Raw genomic sequence first — 20,666 nt, forward strand, 5'->3', positions numbered from 1 at the left:
CAACCCACCTTATAAATTAGTCTAGTTTTTTTTCACAATTTTTTTCAAATTTAGTAAAATTTCTTGTACTAGACTACTGTTGCACTTTTACCTCTTGCCACTCCACTGTGAGCTGCCAACAATATATGCTCAAACTGATATGGACTACCACATACTATGTGGGTTTTAAGATTTAGTTAAATTCCGAAATATTAGCCCATTTATTTCAACGTTAACAATGAATCCTGGGGTTCAAGCAAGACACCCGTGGCAACCTTGATCTGAAAACATAAATCATAAGAGCATCTCCACCGTCGCTCCCGATAGCGTTCTCGATAGCATTTTGGGGGCCGGTATCGAAAATAGGCTCACACCGGGGCGGCTCAAAAAGCGTCGGCGCTTTTTCGAGCATAATAGAAGCGCCAGCAACCTCGTGTCGGCCCCTTCGCGAAGGGCGCTGATACGTCCCCGACGTATCCATAATTTCTGTTGTTCCATGCTTGTTTCATGACAATACTTACATGTTTTGCTTGCACTTTATGATGATTTCATGCGTTTTCCGGAACTAACCTATTAACAAGATGCCACAGTGCCAGTTCCTGTTTTCTGCTGTTTTTGGTTCCAGAAAGGCTGTTCGGGCAATATTCTCGGAATTGGACGAAATCAACGCCAAACCTCCTATTTTTCCCTAAGGCTCCGAACACCGAAGAAGAGTCGGAGAGGGGCCGAGGGCCACTGCACCATAGGGCGGCGCGGCCTGGCACGGGCCGCGCCACCCTATGGTGTGGAGCCCCGTGTGCCCCCTGCGCCGCCTCTTCGCCTATAAAATCCCTTTCGACCTAAAAACGCAGTACCAATGGACGAAACTCCAGAAAGACTCCAGGGGCGCCGCCGCCATCGCGAAACTCCAATTCGGGGGACAGAACTCTGTTCCGGCACCCTGCCGGAACGGGGAAGTGCCCCCGGAAGCCATCTCCATCAACGCCACCGCCTCCGCCATGCTCCGTGAGTAGTTCCCCCATGGACTACGGGTTCTAGCAGTAGCTATGTCGGTATACTCTCCCCCATGTACTTCAATACAATGGTCTCATGAGCTGCCTTACATGATTGAGATTCATCTGATGTAATCGGTGTTGTGTTTGTCGGGATCCGATGGATGATACATTATGATTAGTCTATCTATAAAGTTTGTGAAGTTATTGTTGCTGCAATCTTGTTATTCTTAATGCTTGTCACTAGGGCCCGAGTGGCATGATCTTAGATTTGAGCTCTATATTGTTGCTTAGATTGTATCTACAAGTTGTATGCACATGTCACTGTCCGGAACCAATGGCCCCGAAGTGACAGAAATCGGGACAACTGGAGGGGATGGTAGTGATGTGAGGATCACATGTTTTCACGGTGTGTTAATGCTTTGCTCCGGTGCTCTATTAAAAGGAGTACCTTAATATCCAGTAGTTTCCCTTGAGGCCCGGCTGCCACCGGCTGGTAGGACAAAAGATGTTGTGCAAGTTTCTCATTGCGAGCACGTACGACTATATACGGAAAACATGCCTACATAATTAATAAGCCTGATGTTCTATCTTAATGCTTTGATTCCTATCAATTGCCCAACCGTAATTTGTTCACCCAACACTTGTCACTTATTGGAGAGTTACGTCTAGTGTAGATCGCTGTGTACCCATGTCAATATTTCATCATCAAATACTTGTTCTACATGTCATCATATTACCTCTCGTGTTACTATTACCGCTGTGTTATCACATTACTACTGCTCTCATATTATCGCTACTTTCACATCACCCCTGTTGCTAGTGCTTTTCCAGTGCAATGAATTGACAACTCGCTTGTTAAGGCTTATAAGTATTCTTTACCTCCCTTGTGTCGAATCAATAAATTTGGGTTATACTACCCTCGAAGACTATCGCGATCCCCTATACTTGTGGGTTATCAAGACTGTTTTAGGCGCCGTTGCCGGGGAGGCATAGCTCTACTCATAAGTTCACCTGGGGAGTACACTCTACCTCTCTCTCTGTTTTATTTTATTTTGTTTTGCTTAGTTTACTTTTGTCTAGTTTATTTGTGCTTAGTTTATTTCTGTCTAGTATTAGTTTGCGTAGTTTACTTTTGCTTAGTTTATTTTTGTCTTGTTTTATTTGTCTCATATACCCAAAAATCCATAAAAATTTGAAAAACCAAAAAATTAAAAACTGCTGTTATGGGAGAACCAACAACTTACTTGGAGCTTATAGAATGTTATAATAATTATAGAAAATCAAGAGCTGGTGAAGTAATGAGTGCTATGATAGAAAAAGTGAATACAATTGCTAAAATCTTGCTTAAACGCCATGATATAAACTGTTGCTCTCAACAGGATACTAAACATCTTAAATTTCAATGTGGCTTTAGTGAGGAATTTTTAATTAAGAACTATAATCGGAATTGCTATATTCATTATGGGTTCGAAGAGGTAGAACAATTTGTCGTGTTTATGGGAGCCTCTGAGATCGAATCCTTCATGGTTGAGAATTATGAAACTTGTGTTGTTTGTAAGGGCCTTAAAGATTATGTCTCTTCTATCCTTAATTGTTGCATAGAATGCTTCGGTAATAATCCTTATATCATTGATTATAAAGAGAGACACATTAATGCACAAGAATGCACTCACAATTTGCAGGAACCGGTGGAAGAAGAAACTGATGAACCTGAAAGCTCATTGGATGAAAAAGAGGAGGAAATTGATGAACCTGAAAGCTCATTGGATGAAAAAGAAGAGGAGAGTGATGAACAAAAGGAGGAAGAATGGATTAGCTACCCATGCCAACCTTCTAATGAGAGTAACTCTTCATCTCTTACACTATTTGATTGTCCTCCATGCTTACCGAAAGAGGTTGAATGTTATGTTCCTGTGGATTCTCTTGAAATAGTACCTATGAGTAATACTTGTGAGAATAATTATGCTACTGTTATATATGATAATCCATGCTACTTTGATAAATCTTATGATAATGCTTTGTTTGTGCCTGATGTCGAAATGCATGGTACTAAAGAATTTTGCTTAGCAAATGTTTATGATAAAGCTCTAGATGATGGTCCTATGTTACTTGATACTATTAATTGTACTACTAATGAAAATGGGATTGGAGAGTTATTGACTTTATCTATGTGTCCCATATCTCTTGAGATTGATCAACTACCTTGTTATATTATTAATAAAAGTAAGTTTGAAAGCTTTAAATCCACTATTCTTGAACTTGATAAAAATTATATGTTTGTGGATCATGAAAAGTATGCTGCATGTGATAGCTATATTGTTGAGTTTGTTCATGAAGCTACTGAAAATTATTATGAGAGAGGAAAACATGGTTGTAGAAATTTGCATAGTACTAATACGCCTCTCTATATGCTTAAAATTTTGAAGTTATACTTATTCTATCTTCCTATGCTTGTTACTTTGCTTTTCATGAACTTGTTTATTTACAAGATTCCTTTGCATAGGAAGCGTGTTAGACTTAAATGTGTTTGGGATTTGCCTCTCGATGCTCTCTTTTGCTTCAAATACTATTTCTTGCGAGTGCATCATTAAAACTGCTGAGCCCATCTTAATGGCTATAAAGAAAGCAACTTCTTGGGAGATAACCCATATGTTATTTTGCTACAGTACTTTGTTTTATATTTGTGTCTTGGAAGTTGTTTACTACTGTAGCAACCTCTCCTTATCTTAGTTTCGTGTTTTGTTGTGCCAAGTGAAGCCTCTAATCGAAGGTTGATACAATATTTGGATTTCTGCGCAGAAACAGATTTCTATCTGTCACGAATCTTGGTCCAATTCTCTGTAGGAAACTCAGAAAATTGTGCCAATTTACGTGCGTGTTCCCCAGACATGTACGCAACTTTCATTAGTTTTGAGTTTTCTGATTTGAGCAACGGAAGTATTTTATTAAAATTCGTCTTTACTGGCTGTTCTGTTTTGGCAGATTCTGTCTCTATTTTTTTTGCATTGTCTCTTGCGGACTTTAAGCGAGCTTTTCTAGACGTAGAGAGCTGTAGCTAATGTTTTATTGAGTTCTTGCAATGTGCCACTACAGGACCAAGGTGGATTCAAATTTTTTGAGTACTAACCCCTCTAATGAAGTTTATGAGAAGTTTGGTGTGAAGGAAGTTTTCAAGGGTCAAGAGAGGAGGATGATATATGATCAAGAAGAGTGAAAAGTCTAAGCTTGGGGATGCCCCCGTGGTTCATCCCTGCATATTTCAAGAAGACTCAAGCGTCTAAGCTTGGGGATGCCCAAGGCATCCCCTTCTTCATCAACTTATCAGGTTCCTCCCCTGAAACTATATTTTTATTCAGTCACATCATATGTGCTTTACTTGGAGCGTCTGTATGTTTTATTTTTGTTTTGTTTGAATAAGATCGGATCCTAGCAATCCTTGATTGGGAGAGATACACGCTCCGCTTTTTCATATGAACACTTGTTCTTCGTTTTACTTTTAATGTTCAATGATAAAAGTTGGAAGCTACAATACTTATCTTTATTTGGTTGGAAAAGGAAAATGCCTCATATGTCTTGGATAATTTGATACTTGGCAATTGTTTTGAGCTCTCAACTAGATCATAAGTTTTTGCATGTAGTTTAAACCTATTAGTGGAGAACTACCGTAAAGCTTGTTAAAATTGGTTTGCATAATTGATCTCTCTTAAGGTCTAGATATTTTCTGGTAAAAGTGTTTGAGCAACAAGGAAGACAGTGTAGAGTATTATAATGCTTGCAATATGTTCTTATGTAAGTTTTGCTGTACCGGTTCATACTTGTGTTTGCTTCAAACAACCTTGCTAGCCTAAACCTTGTACTGAGAAGGAATACTTCTCGTGCATCCAAAAACCTTGAGCCAAAACCTATGCCATTTGTGTCCACCATACCTACCTACTATGTGGTATTTCCTGCCATTCCAAAGTAAATTGCTTGAGTGCTACCTTTAAACAATTCAAAATGCTTCTCAATTTGTGTTAATGTTTTATAGCTCATGAGGAAGTATGTGGTGTTTAGCTTTCAACCTTGTCATTTACTTTTGACGGACTCTCATATGGACTAGTGGCACATCCGCTTATCCAATAATTTTGCAAAAAGAGCTGGCAATGGGATTCCCAGTCCCAAATTAATTAAACTAAATAGACACTCCTCCATGGTATGTGATTGTTGGAAGGCACCCGAAGGATTCGGTTAGCCATGGCTTGTGTAAGCAAAGGTTGGGAGGAGTGTCATCATCATAATAAAACTAAAATAAAAAGGCACTCCTTCATGGTATGAGATTGTTGGCAGGCACCCGAGGATTCGGTTAGCCATGGTTTGTGTAAGAAAGGTTGGAAGGAGTGCCACATAAACAAGCAAATAATTCATGGGAGCAGCTCTTGAAAGTCCGGTTGGCGAGGTAGTTAGTGTACCCATTACCATTCGTTGACAACAACAAACACCTCTCAAAATTTTACTTTTTATGCTCTCTATATGTTTTCAAAACCAAAGCTCTAGCACAAATATAGCAATCGATGCTTTCCTCTTTGAAGGACCATTCTTTTACTTTTTGAGTCAGTTCACCTATTTCTCTCCACCTCAAGAAGCAAACACTTGTGTTAACTGTGCATTGATTCTTACATACTTGCATATTTGCATTCATCATATTACTTTGTGTTGACAATTATCCATGAGATATGCATGTTGAAAGTTGAAAGCAACCGCTGAAACTTATATCTTCCTTTGTGTTGCTTCGATGCCTTTACTTTGAATCTATTGCTTTATGAGTTAACTCTTGTGCAATCTTTTGATGCTTGTCTTGAAAGTACTCTTTATGAAAAGTTTTGCTATATGTTATCTACTTGTTAGCAACTATAGATCATTGCCTTGAGTCACTTCGTTCATTTCATATGCTTTGTAATAGTATGATCAAGGTTATGTAAGTAGCATGTCACTACAGAAATTATTCTTTTTATCGTTTACCTGCTCGGGACGAGCAGGAACTAAGCTTGGGGATGCTGATACGTCCCCGACGTATCCATAATTTCTGTTGTTCCATGCTTGTTTCATGACAATACTTACATGTTTTGCTTGCACTTTATGATGATTTCATGCGTTTTCCGGAACTAACCTATTAACAAGATGCCACAGTGCCAGTTCCTGTTTTCTGCTTTTGGTTCCGTAAAGGCTGTTCGGGCAATATTCTCAGAATTGGACGAAATCAACGCCAAACCTCCTATTTTTCCCGGAAGGCTCCAGAACACCGAAGAAGAGTCGGAGAGGGGCCAGAGGGCCACCAGACCATAGGGCGGCGCGGCCTGGCCTGGGCCCGCGCCACCCTATGGTGTGGAGCCCCCAGGTGCCCCCCTGCGCCGCCTCTTCGCCTATAAAATCCCTTTCGACCTAAAAACGCAGTACCAATGGACGAAACTCCAGAAAGACTCCAGGGGCGCCGCCGCCATCGCGAAACTCCAATTCGGGGACAACTCTGTTCGGCACCTGCCGAACGGGGAAGTGCCCCGGAAGCCATCTCCATCAACGCCACCGCCTCCGCCATGCTCCGTGAGTAGTTCCCCCATGGACTACGGGTTCTAGCAGTAGCTATGTCGGTATACTCTCCCCCATGTACTTCAATACAATGGTCTCATGAGCTGCCTTACATGATTGAGATTCATCTGATGTAATCGGTGTTGTGTTTGTCGGGATCCGATGGATGATACATTATGATTAGTCTATCTATAAAGTTTGTGAAGTTATTGTTGCTGCAATCTTGTTATTCTTAATGCTTGTCACTAGGGCCCGAGTGGCATGATCTTAGATTTGAGCTCTATATTGTTGCTTAGATTGTATCTACAAGTTGTATGCACATGTCACTGTCCGGAACCAATGGCCCCGAAGTGACAGAATCGACAATCGGGAGGGGATGGTAGTGATGTGAGGATCACATGTTTTCACGGTGTGTTAATGCTTTGCTCCGGTGCTCTATTAAAAGGAGTACCTTAATATCCAGTAGTTTCCCTTGAGGCCCGGCTGCCACCGGCTGGTAGGACAAAAGATGTTGTGCAAGTTTCTCATTGCGAGCACGTACGACTATATACGGAAAACATGCCTACATAATTAATAAGCCTGATGTTCTATCTTAATGCTTTGATTCCTATCAATTGCCCAACTGTAATTTGTTCACCCAACACTTGTCACTTATTGGAGAGTTACCACTAGTGTAGATCGCTGGGAACCCCGGTCCATATTTCATCATCAAATACTTGTTCTACATGTCATCATATTACCTCTGTGTTACTATTACCGCGCTGTGTTCTTGTTACTCTGCTCTCATATTACTGCTACTTTCACATCACCCCTGTTGCTAGTGCTTTTCCAGGTGCAGCTGAATTGACAACTCAGTTGTTAAGGCTTATAAGTATTCTTTACCTCCCCTTGTGTCGAATCAATAAATTTGGGTTATACTACCCTCGAAGACTATCGCGATCCCCTATACTTGTGGGTTATCAGGCGCGAATCGGGCGCGCCGGCGCCTCGTGAGACGAATTTTTTTGGGCGTGAAAGCCGTCAGCGACGACAGGGCGCCGCGCGGGAGATCTCGTGCCACGACACCAGGCAGGAAACTCTCCCGCCACGATGTCGCGCGGAAGGTTTCCCGCCTCGCCGCCGGTCTATATTATCCCTCCTTCCCCGCCTCTCACTCCAGTAGTGAAAAAATCTAAACCACCAATATTCGATGCGTGGGAGGAGACAACGCTAGAGGCAGCCGTAGAAGTCGTGGAGGAGCACCCGCAGCTCGCAGAGTACGAGGCGTGGGAGAAAGTGGTGCTAGCGGCGACCGTAGAAGCATTTGCCCCCGGACGAGCGGCAAATGCTGGAGGCAGGGCAGCGTCACCGGGAGGCGTAGCGGCAACGCTAGTGGGAGGTGCGCCGGCATAACGGGTGGAAGCAGCTTGCGCTGCGGCGGGAGATGCGGGAGCAGCAGCGTGAGGATGAAGTCTACGAGCGACGACGCTTGGCGGAGATGCAGGTTTCACATGTCATCCGGGATGAAGGAGTGAATAATGTTTTACTCGAATTTGCCCTAAAATATTATTCATCTCTAATGACACGAAAATTAAATTGCAAGTAATTGTTAGTTTGTCTTAAAAAATTCTATCAAGGCAGCTCGTTCGCGGCGCCGGTGCAGGAACATCACCTCAAATAAATGATGCAGTACCGACGTCCATACCGACATCTATTTTGGGTGACCGGTGCAGATGCTCTAACAAGTAAGATTACGAGCCTCGATATTGTTTGGGGGCCCGGTGCAGATGCTCTAACAAGTAAGATTATGAGCCTCGATATTGGATTTTCTTTTTTTTTTGACAATCAATACCACATATATTCATAGTAACAAATAGTACATGATAGAGATACACGAGCTGACTCCAACGATTACAAAATAAAGTCTAAAAGATACTAACAATTCTTCGAGGTCTTCAAATTTTTCCTTCTTCCAGAACATAATCTTGTACTCTTCTGAAGGCAGCCAAAGATAGATACCTGTAAATACCGACGAAGGTTCTCCCATAATTTTAATTTGAGCCGCAATGCCAAGGATGCGTGCACGCGCGCAACCATTAAAGTAGTCATTCAACATCAGCAAGAGTACCAACACCAGTATGTCAGGGAATAACAACCGACTAGCCTTGTCTATGTCGATGGAGAGCCGAGAATATGAATCACCATTGTCGAGGACGTAGCAGCCGGGACAAAAACTGCGAGGATAATCCTCCTCGCGGCAACAACGACAGAAGATCCAAAATCGATCTGGCGAAGCAAGATCTGAAGGTCCATACCTAGAGGATTGTAATCTTTCAACACCACCACTGACGTCGGGAAGGAGATCTCGTCGTCGAACGAAAGCCCGAAGATCACTTATTGCAGACGATGTCATCTCCATTGAGGGGAAACCAACAAGAAGACGACTACCAAAATCCTAACATAATCAACTGAAGATACTACTTTTATTGAAAACTCCACGCATAGATCGGGTTCCCCACTCCTCCCGACGCCGGCGAAGCCGACCGGAGGAGGAGGAACCGATCTATGGAGGAGGCTGAAGTGGAGGCGGCTAGGGTTTTGGAGGAGAGGCGGCGGCTGTCTTTCATTTTTCGATATTGGATTTTCTTGCTTCAAACGTAAATGAAACCTTCCGGAGATCAACTCATACCTGCAAGTTTCTTTCCAGATCTGCTCTGAAGAAAATTGATGGGATCGTCTGGGCCAGAATATCTGCGGGGCTAAACGAAGACCACGTTTTTGCTGGGCTGGAATAATTACCTCGCCTTCGCCGGGGCTGCCCAAATCCAGACCTATATCCTTCCGGTGACTCCGCACCTCGCCTCTCCGCCCCGTCTCATTTTCGGCGGGCCCGACCTCACCGCCGCCGCCACCGGCCATGGAGTTCATCGACGACGACTGGGACTCCCAGCCGCGCGCGCGCGTCGTCCATTCCCGCGCCAACGCCGTCGCCAACTCCACCTCCGCCGCCACGGCTAACCCCGCGTCGCGCTCCCTCCCCCACACCGCCGCCTGCGCAGCATCAGCCGTGCTCCTCCTCGCCGGCGCCTACTCCCTCGGCGCGGCCTACCAGGTCTTCTCCTCCCTCCTCATCTGGATCGCATTCTCCCTGCTCCTCGCCCCTTTCGCGCCCCCCTCCGCCACCGGCGGCGACATCTCCGTCGGCCGCGGCAGCCTACTCCCCGACCAGGAACCGTCCGAGGAGCCCACCCCGGACCCCGTCGCACCATCCCGCCGGGGTCGCCGCCAGAACGCGGCCCCGCCGCCCCCGAAGTCGTCAGATCCGATCGCTCCTCCCACCCAGATGCGTGCGGCGCGGCAGGAGGCGGCTGCTGTCCTGAACGCTGGGGAGAGGGAGGAGGATGTTGGCGAGTGGACCGACCAAGAAATGGAGCTTCTCCGGCGGCAGATGCTGAAGCACCCGGCTGGGGAGCCCCAGCGCTGGGAGAAGATCGCCTCCGTGTTCGGCGGCCGCCGCACGCCGGAGAGCGTCATCCGCGCGGCGAAGTCAGGCGCCACCGCAGCAGCAGGGGGCTCATTCGAGCAGTTCCTGCGCAAGCGCAAGCCGCTCGACCCGAGGGCTGAGGCGGCAGATGCCGACGCAGGTGGCAATGCCGGAGGAGGGGATGGTGGCGACGGTGGTTGGAGTGCCAGTGATGACCGTGCTCTGCTTAACGCACTCAAGGAGTTCCCCAAGGACACAGCAATGAGGTGGGAGAAGGTGGCTGCGGCGGTGCCTGGGAAGACCAAGGCCGGGTGCATGAAGAGGGTCACTGGGCTCAAGCGTGACTTCCGGAGCAGCAAGGCGCCGTCAGAAGCTTGAATGCTTCCTTCCTTGGCTGCAACTATATTTCTCAGAGGGTAGACTGGTATAATCCTTTCTATTTTTGAGCTTGGTACAATCCTTTCTGATTCTGCATTTTGATGGCAGTGATGGTATTATAGGCAGGTGATCTCTTTATGTTGCTATAAGAGAATAAATTTATGTTTTGTCGTTGTCAGCTACTCTCTCCGTTCCATAATTCTAACTATCTTGAAGTGGATGGCTGGATGCTGTATTTTGATCAGAGAACAAAAATGATACTGGTGCAATTTTGTGGGAATTGGTCATAGTTAGCAAACCATATTTCTTATCGGTGGTGTCTTTGGATTCTTGTGCCAGCTGAATGTACCCACCTCATGATATGCTTTTGGTTTTGTTTATGTTGCTTGCCTCATAAAGATGACCCGTCACTTTTCTTTATCAGGATTATAAGCAGTTTTGCTCACAGTTACTGCAAACAGCAGTGTGATGCAAATAGATGAAACCTAGATGTTCCCCGTTCCCCAGCTAAGCAACGGAAACAATATTGTTGCAATTTTCTTGAGTTGATCATAGCGAGTTGTCATCTTTACTAGTGTTGTTGAACATGCCACTTGCCTCACCAGATGGCCTGGAACTCTCACCTGTAACTTAATTGCAATGTCATAATTACTATGAACGGAGTAGAATTTCTTTATTTGCCCTCTGTTTATCAGGATTTTTCTTCAGAAAGAAATGCTGGAAGAGGTCATAGCTTATCTGGTAAATTAGCTAATTGCTGGCACCACTATGGCAATTAGGCAATATATGCATTATGATTGATGTGCCACAAACTAGAAGATCTATGTTCCCCTTTTATTTTCAACACTTGTATTGGAATTGTGTGGGTCCAGTCTTCTTACAGTGCAGTGAAACTACACATATATACTCCTGCATTGTTGAACTTATCGATGAAGATGTCAAATGCTGTCCTTCCTAGCAAACTATTGTAGCTCAGTATTCTGGATCAAGGAGAGAATGATCTGCTTCCCACGTGAGGTTGAATGCCAAGTGTTGCGTTTGGTGGTTCTCGCCTTCTAAAATTACCGTAATGGCTGTCCTCCCAGCGCACGCAGGCAGAGTTTTTTTTTTTTTTTGTCCTGTAACTAATAAGCATAGTTTTGGAGTCCTGGAACTTGGGACTGACTTGTTTGCTGTTGGATTGCTGAAACTAAGGCCCTGACTTGTTTGCTGCTGGATTGCTGGAACTGGGGCCCCCTTTGATTCAATCACATTCTTCAGATTTTCCCATAAGGGATTTGTCTGATTTGTATTTAATTCAAAATGATGTTCTCCTGGAGTTTCATTGACAAGTTTGACATCCACCTGATCCTTCCGAACTTTGTGTACCTCCTGTAGAATTCAACATACCATGGCATCTAATTTTATGTTTTCTCTTTTTTTTTTTGTTTTTTAAATTCTTGATAAACAAAGGAACCCTAATCTGTTTGCAATTTAACTTGGCTGATCCTGCCGTCCTGTAAATATGTAACCGATTAAAGATGGAAGAGTAAAATTCAAACCGACAAGATGAAAGAGTAAAACATTGCAAGGTGTTATAAGCACCGTTTTTTCTGTATATATGCAAAGTGCTAATGGCTGGTACTTTTTCGTGTCACTGAGAGCCTTTTATTTTTCTAACGGCCATGTGCCTGTTTTCCTCCCATCTTTCATTCTTTTCCTCACTTTTCTTATCTCTTTTTTTTTTACACCCAGTCTTTTTCTTTTCCTTTTTTCTCAGTGGTCGGCAGTGTACCCATGAGCACCCGAAATATGTATATTTTGATCTGTTTAGGTCGGCCTAGGAAAAGGGGCCATGTCCACACTTGGTCTGTTTGGGTCCGGGTGAACCCAGCAGCACGATGCATCTTTTTGCCTTAATATTTTATATTAAACATAATTTTACATACGGGCGAAATAAAAGGACATACAATATAAACTAAAACCCTAGAACGAGGGTTTGTGTCGGCATTGCTTACACATCCTCCTAGTTGTCGATCTGGATGGCAACCACAGTCGTTGACATAACATGTGCGAAATACCAATCCGCATATATTACATCCCTCGGAGTAGTACAACATAAGCATAGCTGGTCTTTATCTCAATCACATAATATTACAAACCATATATATACATCATCTCGGATCTCCTCTTGGCTCCATAGAGGTTTACTCCTAGGTTCAAGGTGAACCCTACTCAACTTATACAATATAGGTCTTAACAGGTTTAACATTATTCAACTCAGAGCGGTTAAATACTATAGAGTTCGTACTTCTCGACTACTACTACTACTTGTTAGAATTTAATTAGTCTTAATTAAATGGGTTAATCCCTGCTTGTAACTGCAACATTTGTAGCTACTCATTTAGGGAACCGTCATTAGGCGCTTATTTCCCTGGAGCGTCGCCTCCCAGGATTCCCCCTCTATATATATGTAAAATCTTCATCAATCAATACAAGTGATTTCATTCCAATTATTGTCTCTCTCGCTCCATTCTCTCCCAATTACTCACAACACGTTATCAGCACATAGTCTCTACCAAGAAGAGAAGGAGAAAGGGATCGAAGTCCTGCAGGCAAAAGGTGAGAAAGATATAGGGTGTGTTTGGTTTGAGCCCCAACGAGCCTTACCAAAATTTCGGCATGACCAAAGCAAGGGCATGACCAAAAAATTGGCACGCTCTTGTTGTTTGGATTACAACCATTGAAGATTGCCAATATTTTGGCAAAATCATGTGTCCTTCGTTTGGTTTGCAGCCGAACTGATTTTACCAACTTGGATCGGCTTTTTCATTGGACATGAATTGGATTTCTAGCAAACTGAAAACAAAAGATAGCAGGCAAGATCTGGTGGTAAATTGTATGTTAGAGAATAAGCTGCAAGAGGCCTAATGGGCAGCGTGCGCTTTTGCAAAAAAGGGGGTAAGAATAGAGATGCAGACTTATCTACTAAGGGCATCTCCAGCGGGCCGACATATTTCTGACGTCCGAAATGTCCGTTTGCATCGGCCCGCGGACGCGATGTGGCCCAGAGCGACCATTTGCGTCTGGGGTACCTCCAGCGATGCGGACACATTTTTTAACCGGGGATAGCGTCAAGCTCGCTAATGGCGTTTTACGTCCCGTCGAGCACTACTTCATATTGGGCCGAGCCGAGCCAGGTATACCAATAATGGGTACCCGAAGGGTATACCCATGTCAGCCAGGCTTGGGTGGCGGAGGAGGAAGCCACAGCTATGCGATGGCTATGGCTCGGGGGTTAATGTTCTCCGACCTGGACTCGCTCCAGCGTAGGGGCCCTTCTCCCGCGCGGGTCAAGCAGGAGAACCGGGAGCTGAAGGCCGCCATCGCCGCCAGGGATGAAGCGGTGGCGGAGGCGGCTAGGGACAGGGCCCGCTTCATCGCCGACGTGGCGGCGATCCAGGCGGCAGCCCAGGCGAACGAGGACGCGGCGGCGGTCCAGGCGGCGGAGGAGGAGGAGGCCCAGGCGGCGGCGGAGGCGGTGGCTACCTAGGTGGCGTTGGCCCAGGCGGAGGCCCTGTGGGATAGCTCCCTGGCCGAGGCCCTCGAACGGCGCATGCGGCAAGACGAGATGTCCGTTCGCCGGCGTTCGCGGCGCGCGTGCGCCAAGCGCTCCCGCTTCGAAGACGGCGCCAGCCCTTCCGGTGGCCAGTAGTAGGCCGCGCGATTGCGAGTAACCGAGGCCGGTGTAGGCTGCGCGACGACGAGTAGGTACAACCGTTGTAGTTTTAGGTTAACTTGACTAACCATCTATGTAAAGATGGTCCTTTTGGTCAATCAATAGTAATGAAAAAATCTTTTGCTTACCTACTCACTGCCGACCGGGCCCGGATGCACCCAACGCGGACAGCGTCCATGAAGATGCAAACACCGCGCATATTTGGGCAGGTTTATGCGTCCACTGACGACCTGGTCACTTTACATTGCCCCGCTGAAGGTGGTGCCAGACGCATTTCCGGTCACCCGCTGGAGATGCCCTAATACATCAAAGCAACGGACTGGTTTTATTTGCAATAGAAAAAGAGGAGCATCGGACTGGGACCCACGAGGTTGAAGGAATCACGTTGGTTGCCAATATATTGGCGAAGGTTTTCCGCGCCCTCAAGTGGCCAGCGATTTGGCGAGAATAGCATGGGCGCGGGCAAGGCGGGCTGGGCGAGCCAAATATTTGGTGTCCATCCAAACAACAGCCAAATTTTGTGGGCTCACCAATTTTTTGGTATGGTAGGTATTGGCTCTAAACCAAACATACCCATAATGCCTGGATTTCGGTCCTGGTTCCTCCGCCTGCTTCATCAACGCGACGGCCGCCTTCGCCACAATCGCCGTGCACCTCGCCGATCCGATGGTCGCCGTTATTGGGAAGGCCGCTACATCGGTCGCCGCCACGGTGCCGGCGGCTACCGTGGTCACCGCCACGGCCCAGGCGGCTTCCGCGGACCTCGTCGCCACCAGCCGAACGGCGCCGGCCGCTCTGCCTTGCCGGTGCTGGCCGCTGCGCCGGCCGCGCAGTCTATGGCCCCGCTGCAGCCGGCCGCGCCCGCACAGATCCTGGCTCCTGTCGAAGCGGCAGTGCCTCCGGAGGTGGTCATCGTCATTGACGACGACGAGGCCGCACGCCTGCCGTCTCTGACCCCTTCGGTCGTCGAGGTCGCAGGCGACGCGCTCGCCTATGTCTCGGCGCCGACCGGAGCCTCCGCCTTCACTTTTGGCTCCGGCGTGAGCAGCTTCACAAGAGCTGCGATTCGCGCCGCCTCGGCCCTCGCCGACGCCCGCAGCCTCGCCTCCTTCACCGCGCAGCAGCGCTCGCCGCCGCCTTGCCCTTGGGCTTCCGCTCCACAGCCCGTCGTCGAGCAGCCACGGCCATCGCGCCGGCACATGGAGCCCGACCGCGGTTGAACTCGCGAACGGCGCCGCGCCTGAGAGCCTGTTTCCCGGTGGCTCCTCCTTCAAGGACGCCCCAGGCGGGAGTGGCTCTCGTCGCCGATGAGGAATCAGCGCTGCATCGGCGGCACGGAGGGAGCTGCGTGGTGGTCGGCTGGTCGCCGCTGTTCTTGCGTGTATTCTGGATTGGGGATTCTACCTTATCGTGACCACACCGCTCCTAAAGTGCTTATTTATTTACAAGCGGTGGAGCAACTCTCGTGACGTTTGTACATGTACATGTACAGACTGACTTCGCATCCTATATAACCATAAGAAGTTCATCCCCACCAACCTAATTCGATGTGTTCGGTTTTAGGATGAAGTGGAATGGAATGGAACCATTCCATTCCATTCCATTCCACTCCATTCCATTCCACTTCATACTTGCGTTCGGTTGATCTGGAAAGGAGGGAATGGAACCACATGGAGTTAATCTAGAATTTAATTAATTAGAGCCTAATTAATCTAAACATTATTCATTATAGCCTAATTAGAGCCTAATTAGGCGTGGGGACGGCGGCCTCGTCCTTGCGCTGGTCGAGGAAGCTTGGGAGCGAGCTGGGGGAGCGCGGCGGCGGCGCCGGCGACCTCGGAGTGCGGAGTCCCGCATGGAGCCGGAGCAGGAGGTGGCCGGGTGGCGGAGTCGGGCCGCGGCGCGCTCTGGGCCGGAGGCGGTGGCGGCGAGGCGGGAGCAAGGAGAGAGAGAGGCTCGGGGCCGGAGGCCGTGGAGGCCGCCGTCGCGCCGCGCTGGACGAGGCCGCCGTCTCCACGCCCTGGACGAGGCCACCGTCCCCGCTCCGTCGCCTGCCGCGCCCGACGACCTCCGCGGCCGTGGGCCGGGTCGCATCCGCGCCGCGCGCCTCGGGCCGTGGGCGGGGCGGACTCGATCGCCGCGCCTCCGGCCGTGCTCGAGGTGGCCGGCCTCCGGCCGCCGCGCCGTGCTCGAGATTGGGGCGGCGAGGGCGGCGAGGGCCGTCTCGCGTTGCTCCGGCCGGGAGAGAGAGAGGGGTTAGCACAGGGGAGAGAGAGGGATTAGCACGCAGATCGAGACATTCCACCTCATCCGGCCGATTTGCCCGGACGGGTGCGTTCCGCATCTGGGCGGAATATTCCCTTTCGAGGAACGGTTCCATTCCATCCTGTCCCTGAACCGAACGCGAGAATGGCTCCAAAGAATGGAATGGTTCCATTCCGTTCCACCTAATTCTACAACCGAACAGACCCTAAACATGCAGCTATGCCACCTCAGCGGTCCCACCAAATCAGCATCTCCCGTCCAAGTAGTCCTATCCCATGCGTGCCGCTACCGCTGCGCTCTTCAGGTTGTTGTGCTGATGCTTTTAAACCCGGTTGCTTCCCCTTCCAACAAGATAAAATACACACATATTTTCCACTAACCTATTCCTATCCCCGGAGAGCACCATGGATAAACATACTCTACCTAATTATAGCGATTTATTTGATCACCATATTCGTCTTACCTTCCACCCTCTCCCCTTCCACTTCCCTCCCTCCGACGATCCATCTCCTGTCCTGCGTCCCATAAGAGCATGTCCAGACATCCAGTGCATCACTCTTCTTTGGATACCAGATCGCCATGGCTTTCCCTCTGTTTCTAATCCTTCACCTCTTTGCCGTTACGGCTTTCTTAAGGGCAGCAGCGGCATCGTCCACGTTTTCCCGTAAAAGATCTATGCCATCGAGTGAAGGATGAATCACAGCCCGTCTGCATCTACTGATTGGAGTTCATGGATTTATGTCCTCTATCCATCTCAGATCAGATCCCATCTGCAGTTTTTCTCTCTATCCTTTCTTTTCTACTTCAATTTCGAGTGATTTTATCCTGATTATTTTAACGTAGTGTGCATCTGGCGGAGAATACATGTATATCGATTGTAATGCCTAATATTCTTCAATCGGCCTCTATGTCATGTCTGCTGGTGCTTAATCCAAATACGGGGTGTGCATATATCAAGGGCAAACTGGATCTGGCTAAGAACTGCGTTCTATTTTGTGCCCACCTCATTTACATGTTTGCAATTAAGACAGCTGACTCTGGTACATATGTCTTCTTGAGGTTATAAATTGAGGAGCCTCTTATGCGTTGAGAAACAGATTGGCAGTTTACTTCAACTTCTTTAAAGGGACGAGCAATAGCAAACCTCCCCCCTTACAATACGAATTGACATCAATAGACGTAACTGTGTTTGATTTATCATACGTACCTCTCTTATTTATTCTGTGGTTTCCTGTTTTTTCTCCTTTTCATTTGCATTCTATTGTTGGATCATGCTTATCTTGGACTTATTATTATTTTGTACAAATTTGTTACACCTCATTCTCATACCAAGAACTAAGCCAACTTGATTAGCAATATTACATGGTTATTTCCGGATTGCAGGATCTTGCTGTCGCCTCCATACAAAGTGCTAATCCATGTACATTTGTCATTTCCTTTCTAAACATGCAAGAAGTCACGTGGTCTTATAGAGGTTCAGTTATTATTTTGTCTCAGTCATTCCTATGTAACCATTACACTGCCTAGCCGACAGCCTACATGTGGTGATTATGCAACAGTCGTTCTTGCAGGAACGATTTTTTAGAAGCTTATGGTGCCAAATTTGACATGTTTTGGGATCATCAGACCTAACCATCCACCGGTGTTATCTACTTTTCTTTGTGCAATCAGTTCCAATGTAAGTTTTGATGTAATCTTCTCGCAATCATCATAATGAAATTTAAATGTATGCTGCAGTTCTCGTAGATGCAATAGCTATAGTCTACCTTATGTCAGTTTCAATGTAAATTTAGTTGTAATCTTTTTCAAGCAATTGAACTGTACATGTAAATATATTTTGAAGCCCCTGAATGAACTATAGAAGTATGTGCTGCAGTTTAGTTTTGATGATATTTTTTGTGCAATCAGCTCCAATGCAAGTTTTGATGTGATCTTCTCGCAATCATCTGAATGAAACTTAAATGTACGATGCAGTTCTCCTAGATGCATCAATGTTGATTCACATTATATTCTACCTTATATGAGTTTCAATGTAAATCATGTTGTAATCTTTTTCAAGCAATTGAACTGGACATGTAATTTTTTTTGAAGCACCTGAATGAACGAAGTATATGCTGCAGTTTAGTTTGATGATATTGGAATTGAGAGGATGCATCCGTGCTAACATTTTGGTGCTAAGTCGTGTATCTTAGTTAAATATCGCTGTCAATTCGTGTTGTCTATGGTTATATTTAAATCATTTATTTATTTCCGCCGCAACGCGCGGGGTATCATCTAGTTATTAGCAAATGTGCAGTACTAACAGTAGTTTAATTTCTGTTTTAGACAATATATGTTTTAGTACTGTATTTCTGTTGAGTACTTTGTATTCCAGATGTGTGTGACGCAATATATTTTCATGTTTGTCACATGTTGAGATTAATTACGTCTGTTATTTGCAATTGAGATTTTAATTTCTTGCAAATAAGGCAATCGATTTATCTTAATTGAGCTACTTTTGGTTTAATACGAGCAAGAATTGATATGCGAAATTCAAAGTGATTTCCTCAAATTGATGTTTTGGGATCACAAGGTGGTGTGTAGATCTACTGCATTGCAGATTATCTACCACTACTAATTAAGCCTACATTTTGTCATGATTGACATTTTGATTGCTTAAAGTGCTCTTCCATACATTTTATTAAGTTATGACACAAGGTACTAGAAATATGAGTATCTACTGATTTTATCAGATTATACTCTCTAGTACTGAGAGATGGACCCCGAAATTTTCTTTGGGGAGTATCTACAACGTGTCATACTTAACAATTTGAAGTTCACACTAATGGTTTCAAGCCCACTTCTTGAAATCATCATTAATTTTGCAACATTCATTACAACATAACCATGATGGTTTTTGGTTTACCAAGTGTAAATTAATAATCTCTGGTTTACCCATGTAGGTAACCGATGGCTCGAGAATTTGAGGCACTCGCCCTCAATGGCCACAACTACCCTACTTGGGCCATGGACACGAAGATCGCTCTTGAATCTCGTGGGATAGTGCGTGCAATCCAGGTTGAGCAGGATCCTCTGCCGGCCGGAGTCACGCCACTAACGGAAGAACAGAAGTATATCGCCTTATACATTATAAGGCACCATATTCACCCAGATCTCAAGTCTGAGTACTTGGAGGAGGAATCCCCTAGTACCCTGTTTCAGGCCCTCAAAACGAGGTATGAACAGCAAAAGGCAGTTGTCCTGCCAGAAGCACTCCATGATTGGACTCACCTCCGTCTTCAGGACTTCAAGTCCATCGGAGAGTACAATCACGAGGTTCATAAGATCAGTTCCAAGTTACGCTTTTGCGGGAAGGAACCTACTGATGCGGAGAAGATAGAGAAAACTCTGTCGACTACGCTCCCATCTGACAGGATCCTCCAGCAGCAGTACCGTGCTCGCGACTACCAAGTCTATTCCGATCTTATTCATATCTTACTTCAGGCTGAAAAGCATGATGAGCTACTCGCTAAGAATGGCTCTCAGCGTCCGGTTGGTTCTCAACCCCTACCTGAAGTTCATATGAATGTCGCGAACGGACGAAAGTTTGATGGTGGTTTCAAAGGAAAGCCCTCGAACTTTAATGGTAAGCGAAAGCGCAACCGGAACAGGAAGCCCAGAAACTCAGACCGTGGGAAAGGCACCGCAAAGTCGAAGTTTGACAAATCTAAGCTTTGCGACAAGTGTGGATGCTACACGCACCCCACTGACAAGTGCAAGACCCCAAAGCATCTGGCCATTCTGTACCAGCAATCCCATGGACGCAACGCGCCTCGAGGGAAAAGGTTTGAAGCCAACTTCAACCTTCATCCAGATGGCACCGATGGAGCTGGCTGTTCGCAAGACGTTCCCTCGGGACCGAGCAACGCCGTTACTCTCCTTCCATCAAAGGACCCTACAGGAACGGAGGACATGATGGTTGAGTACACCTCAACCGACATGTTTGGAGACTTCGACTAGTCCCGCTACCTCCTTAGTGACTAATATATTCATGTCCATTTGTGATGTTGTAATAGAACATAAGTATTGTTGTCATTTATATTGTATCAACACTTTGATATAATAAGATTGTATACATTCTATATATCTGATAAAGACCTCCATATTGGAACTTCTTCGATTCTATATATAGATTTCTACGAGTGCCAATCCGATGGATGTGGAACAAGTATATGAAAATATACCCGCTCTATTGTCTGGATTGAACTGCACGTACATCAACCTCGTAGCACATGTTGCATATAATGCAATTCCATCGGTCATGTGT

General features: G+C 46.2%; 2 protein-coding genes across 2 annotated transcripts; both read left to right on the forward strand.

Moving 5' to 3' along the window:
- Window positions 1-9,242: 9,242 nt before the first annotated feature.
- On the forward strand, window positions 9,243-11,720 carry LOC127314904 (transcription factor MAMYB). The gene is made up of 2 exons (XM_051345447.2): window positions 9,243-10,423; window positions 11,279-11,720. The coding sequence occupies exon 1, from the start codon at window positions 9,433-9,435 to the stop codon at window positions 10,375-10,377; it is 945 nt and encodes a 314-aa protein (XP_051201407.1). The 5' UTR covers window positions 9,243-9,432; the 3' UTR covers window positions 10,378-10,423; window positions 11,279-11,720.
- A 7,589-nt stretch (window positions 11,721-19,309) lies between these two features.
- Window positions 19,310-20,359, forward strand: LOC127315733 (uncharacterized). Its single transcript, XM_051346196.1, has one exon. It carries the CDS (start codon window positions 19,310-19,312, stop codon window positions 20,357-20,359), a length of 1,050 nt encoding a protein of 349 aa, XP_051202156.1.
- The last annotated feature ends 307 nt before the right edge of the window (window positions 20,360-20,666 follow it).

Source organism: Lolium perenne, chromosome 7 (genome assembly GCF_019359855.2).
Source record: "Lolium perenne isolate Kyuss_39 chromosome 7, Kyuss_2.0, whole genome shotgun sequence".
Taxonomy (NCBI): domain Eukaryota; kingdom Viridiplantae; phylum Streptophyta; class Magnoliopsida; order Poales; family Poaceae; genus Lolium; species Lolium perenne.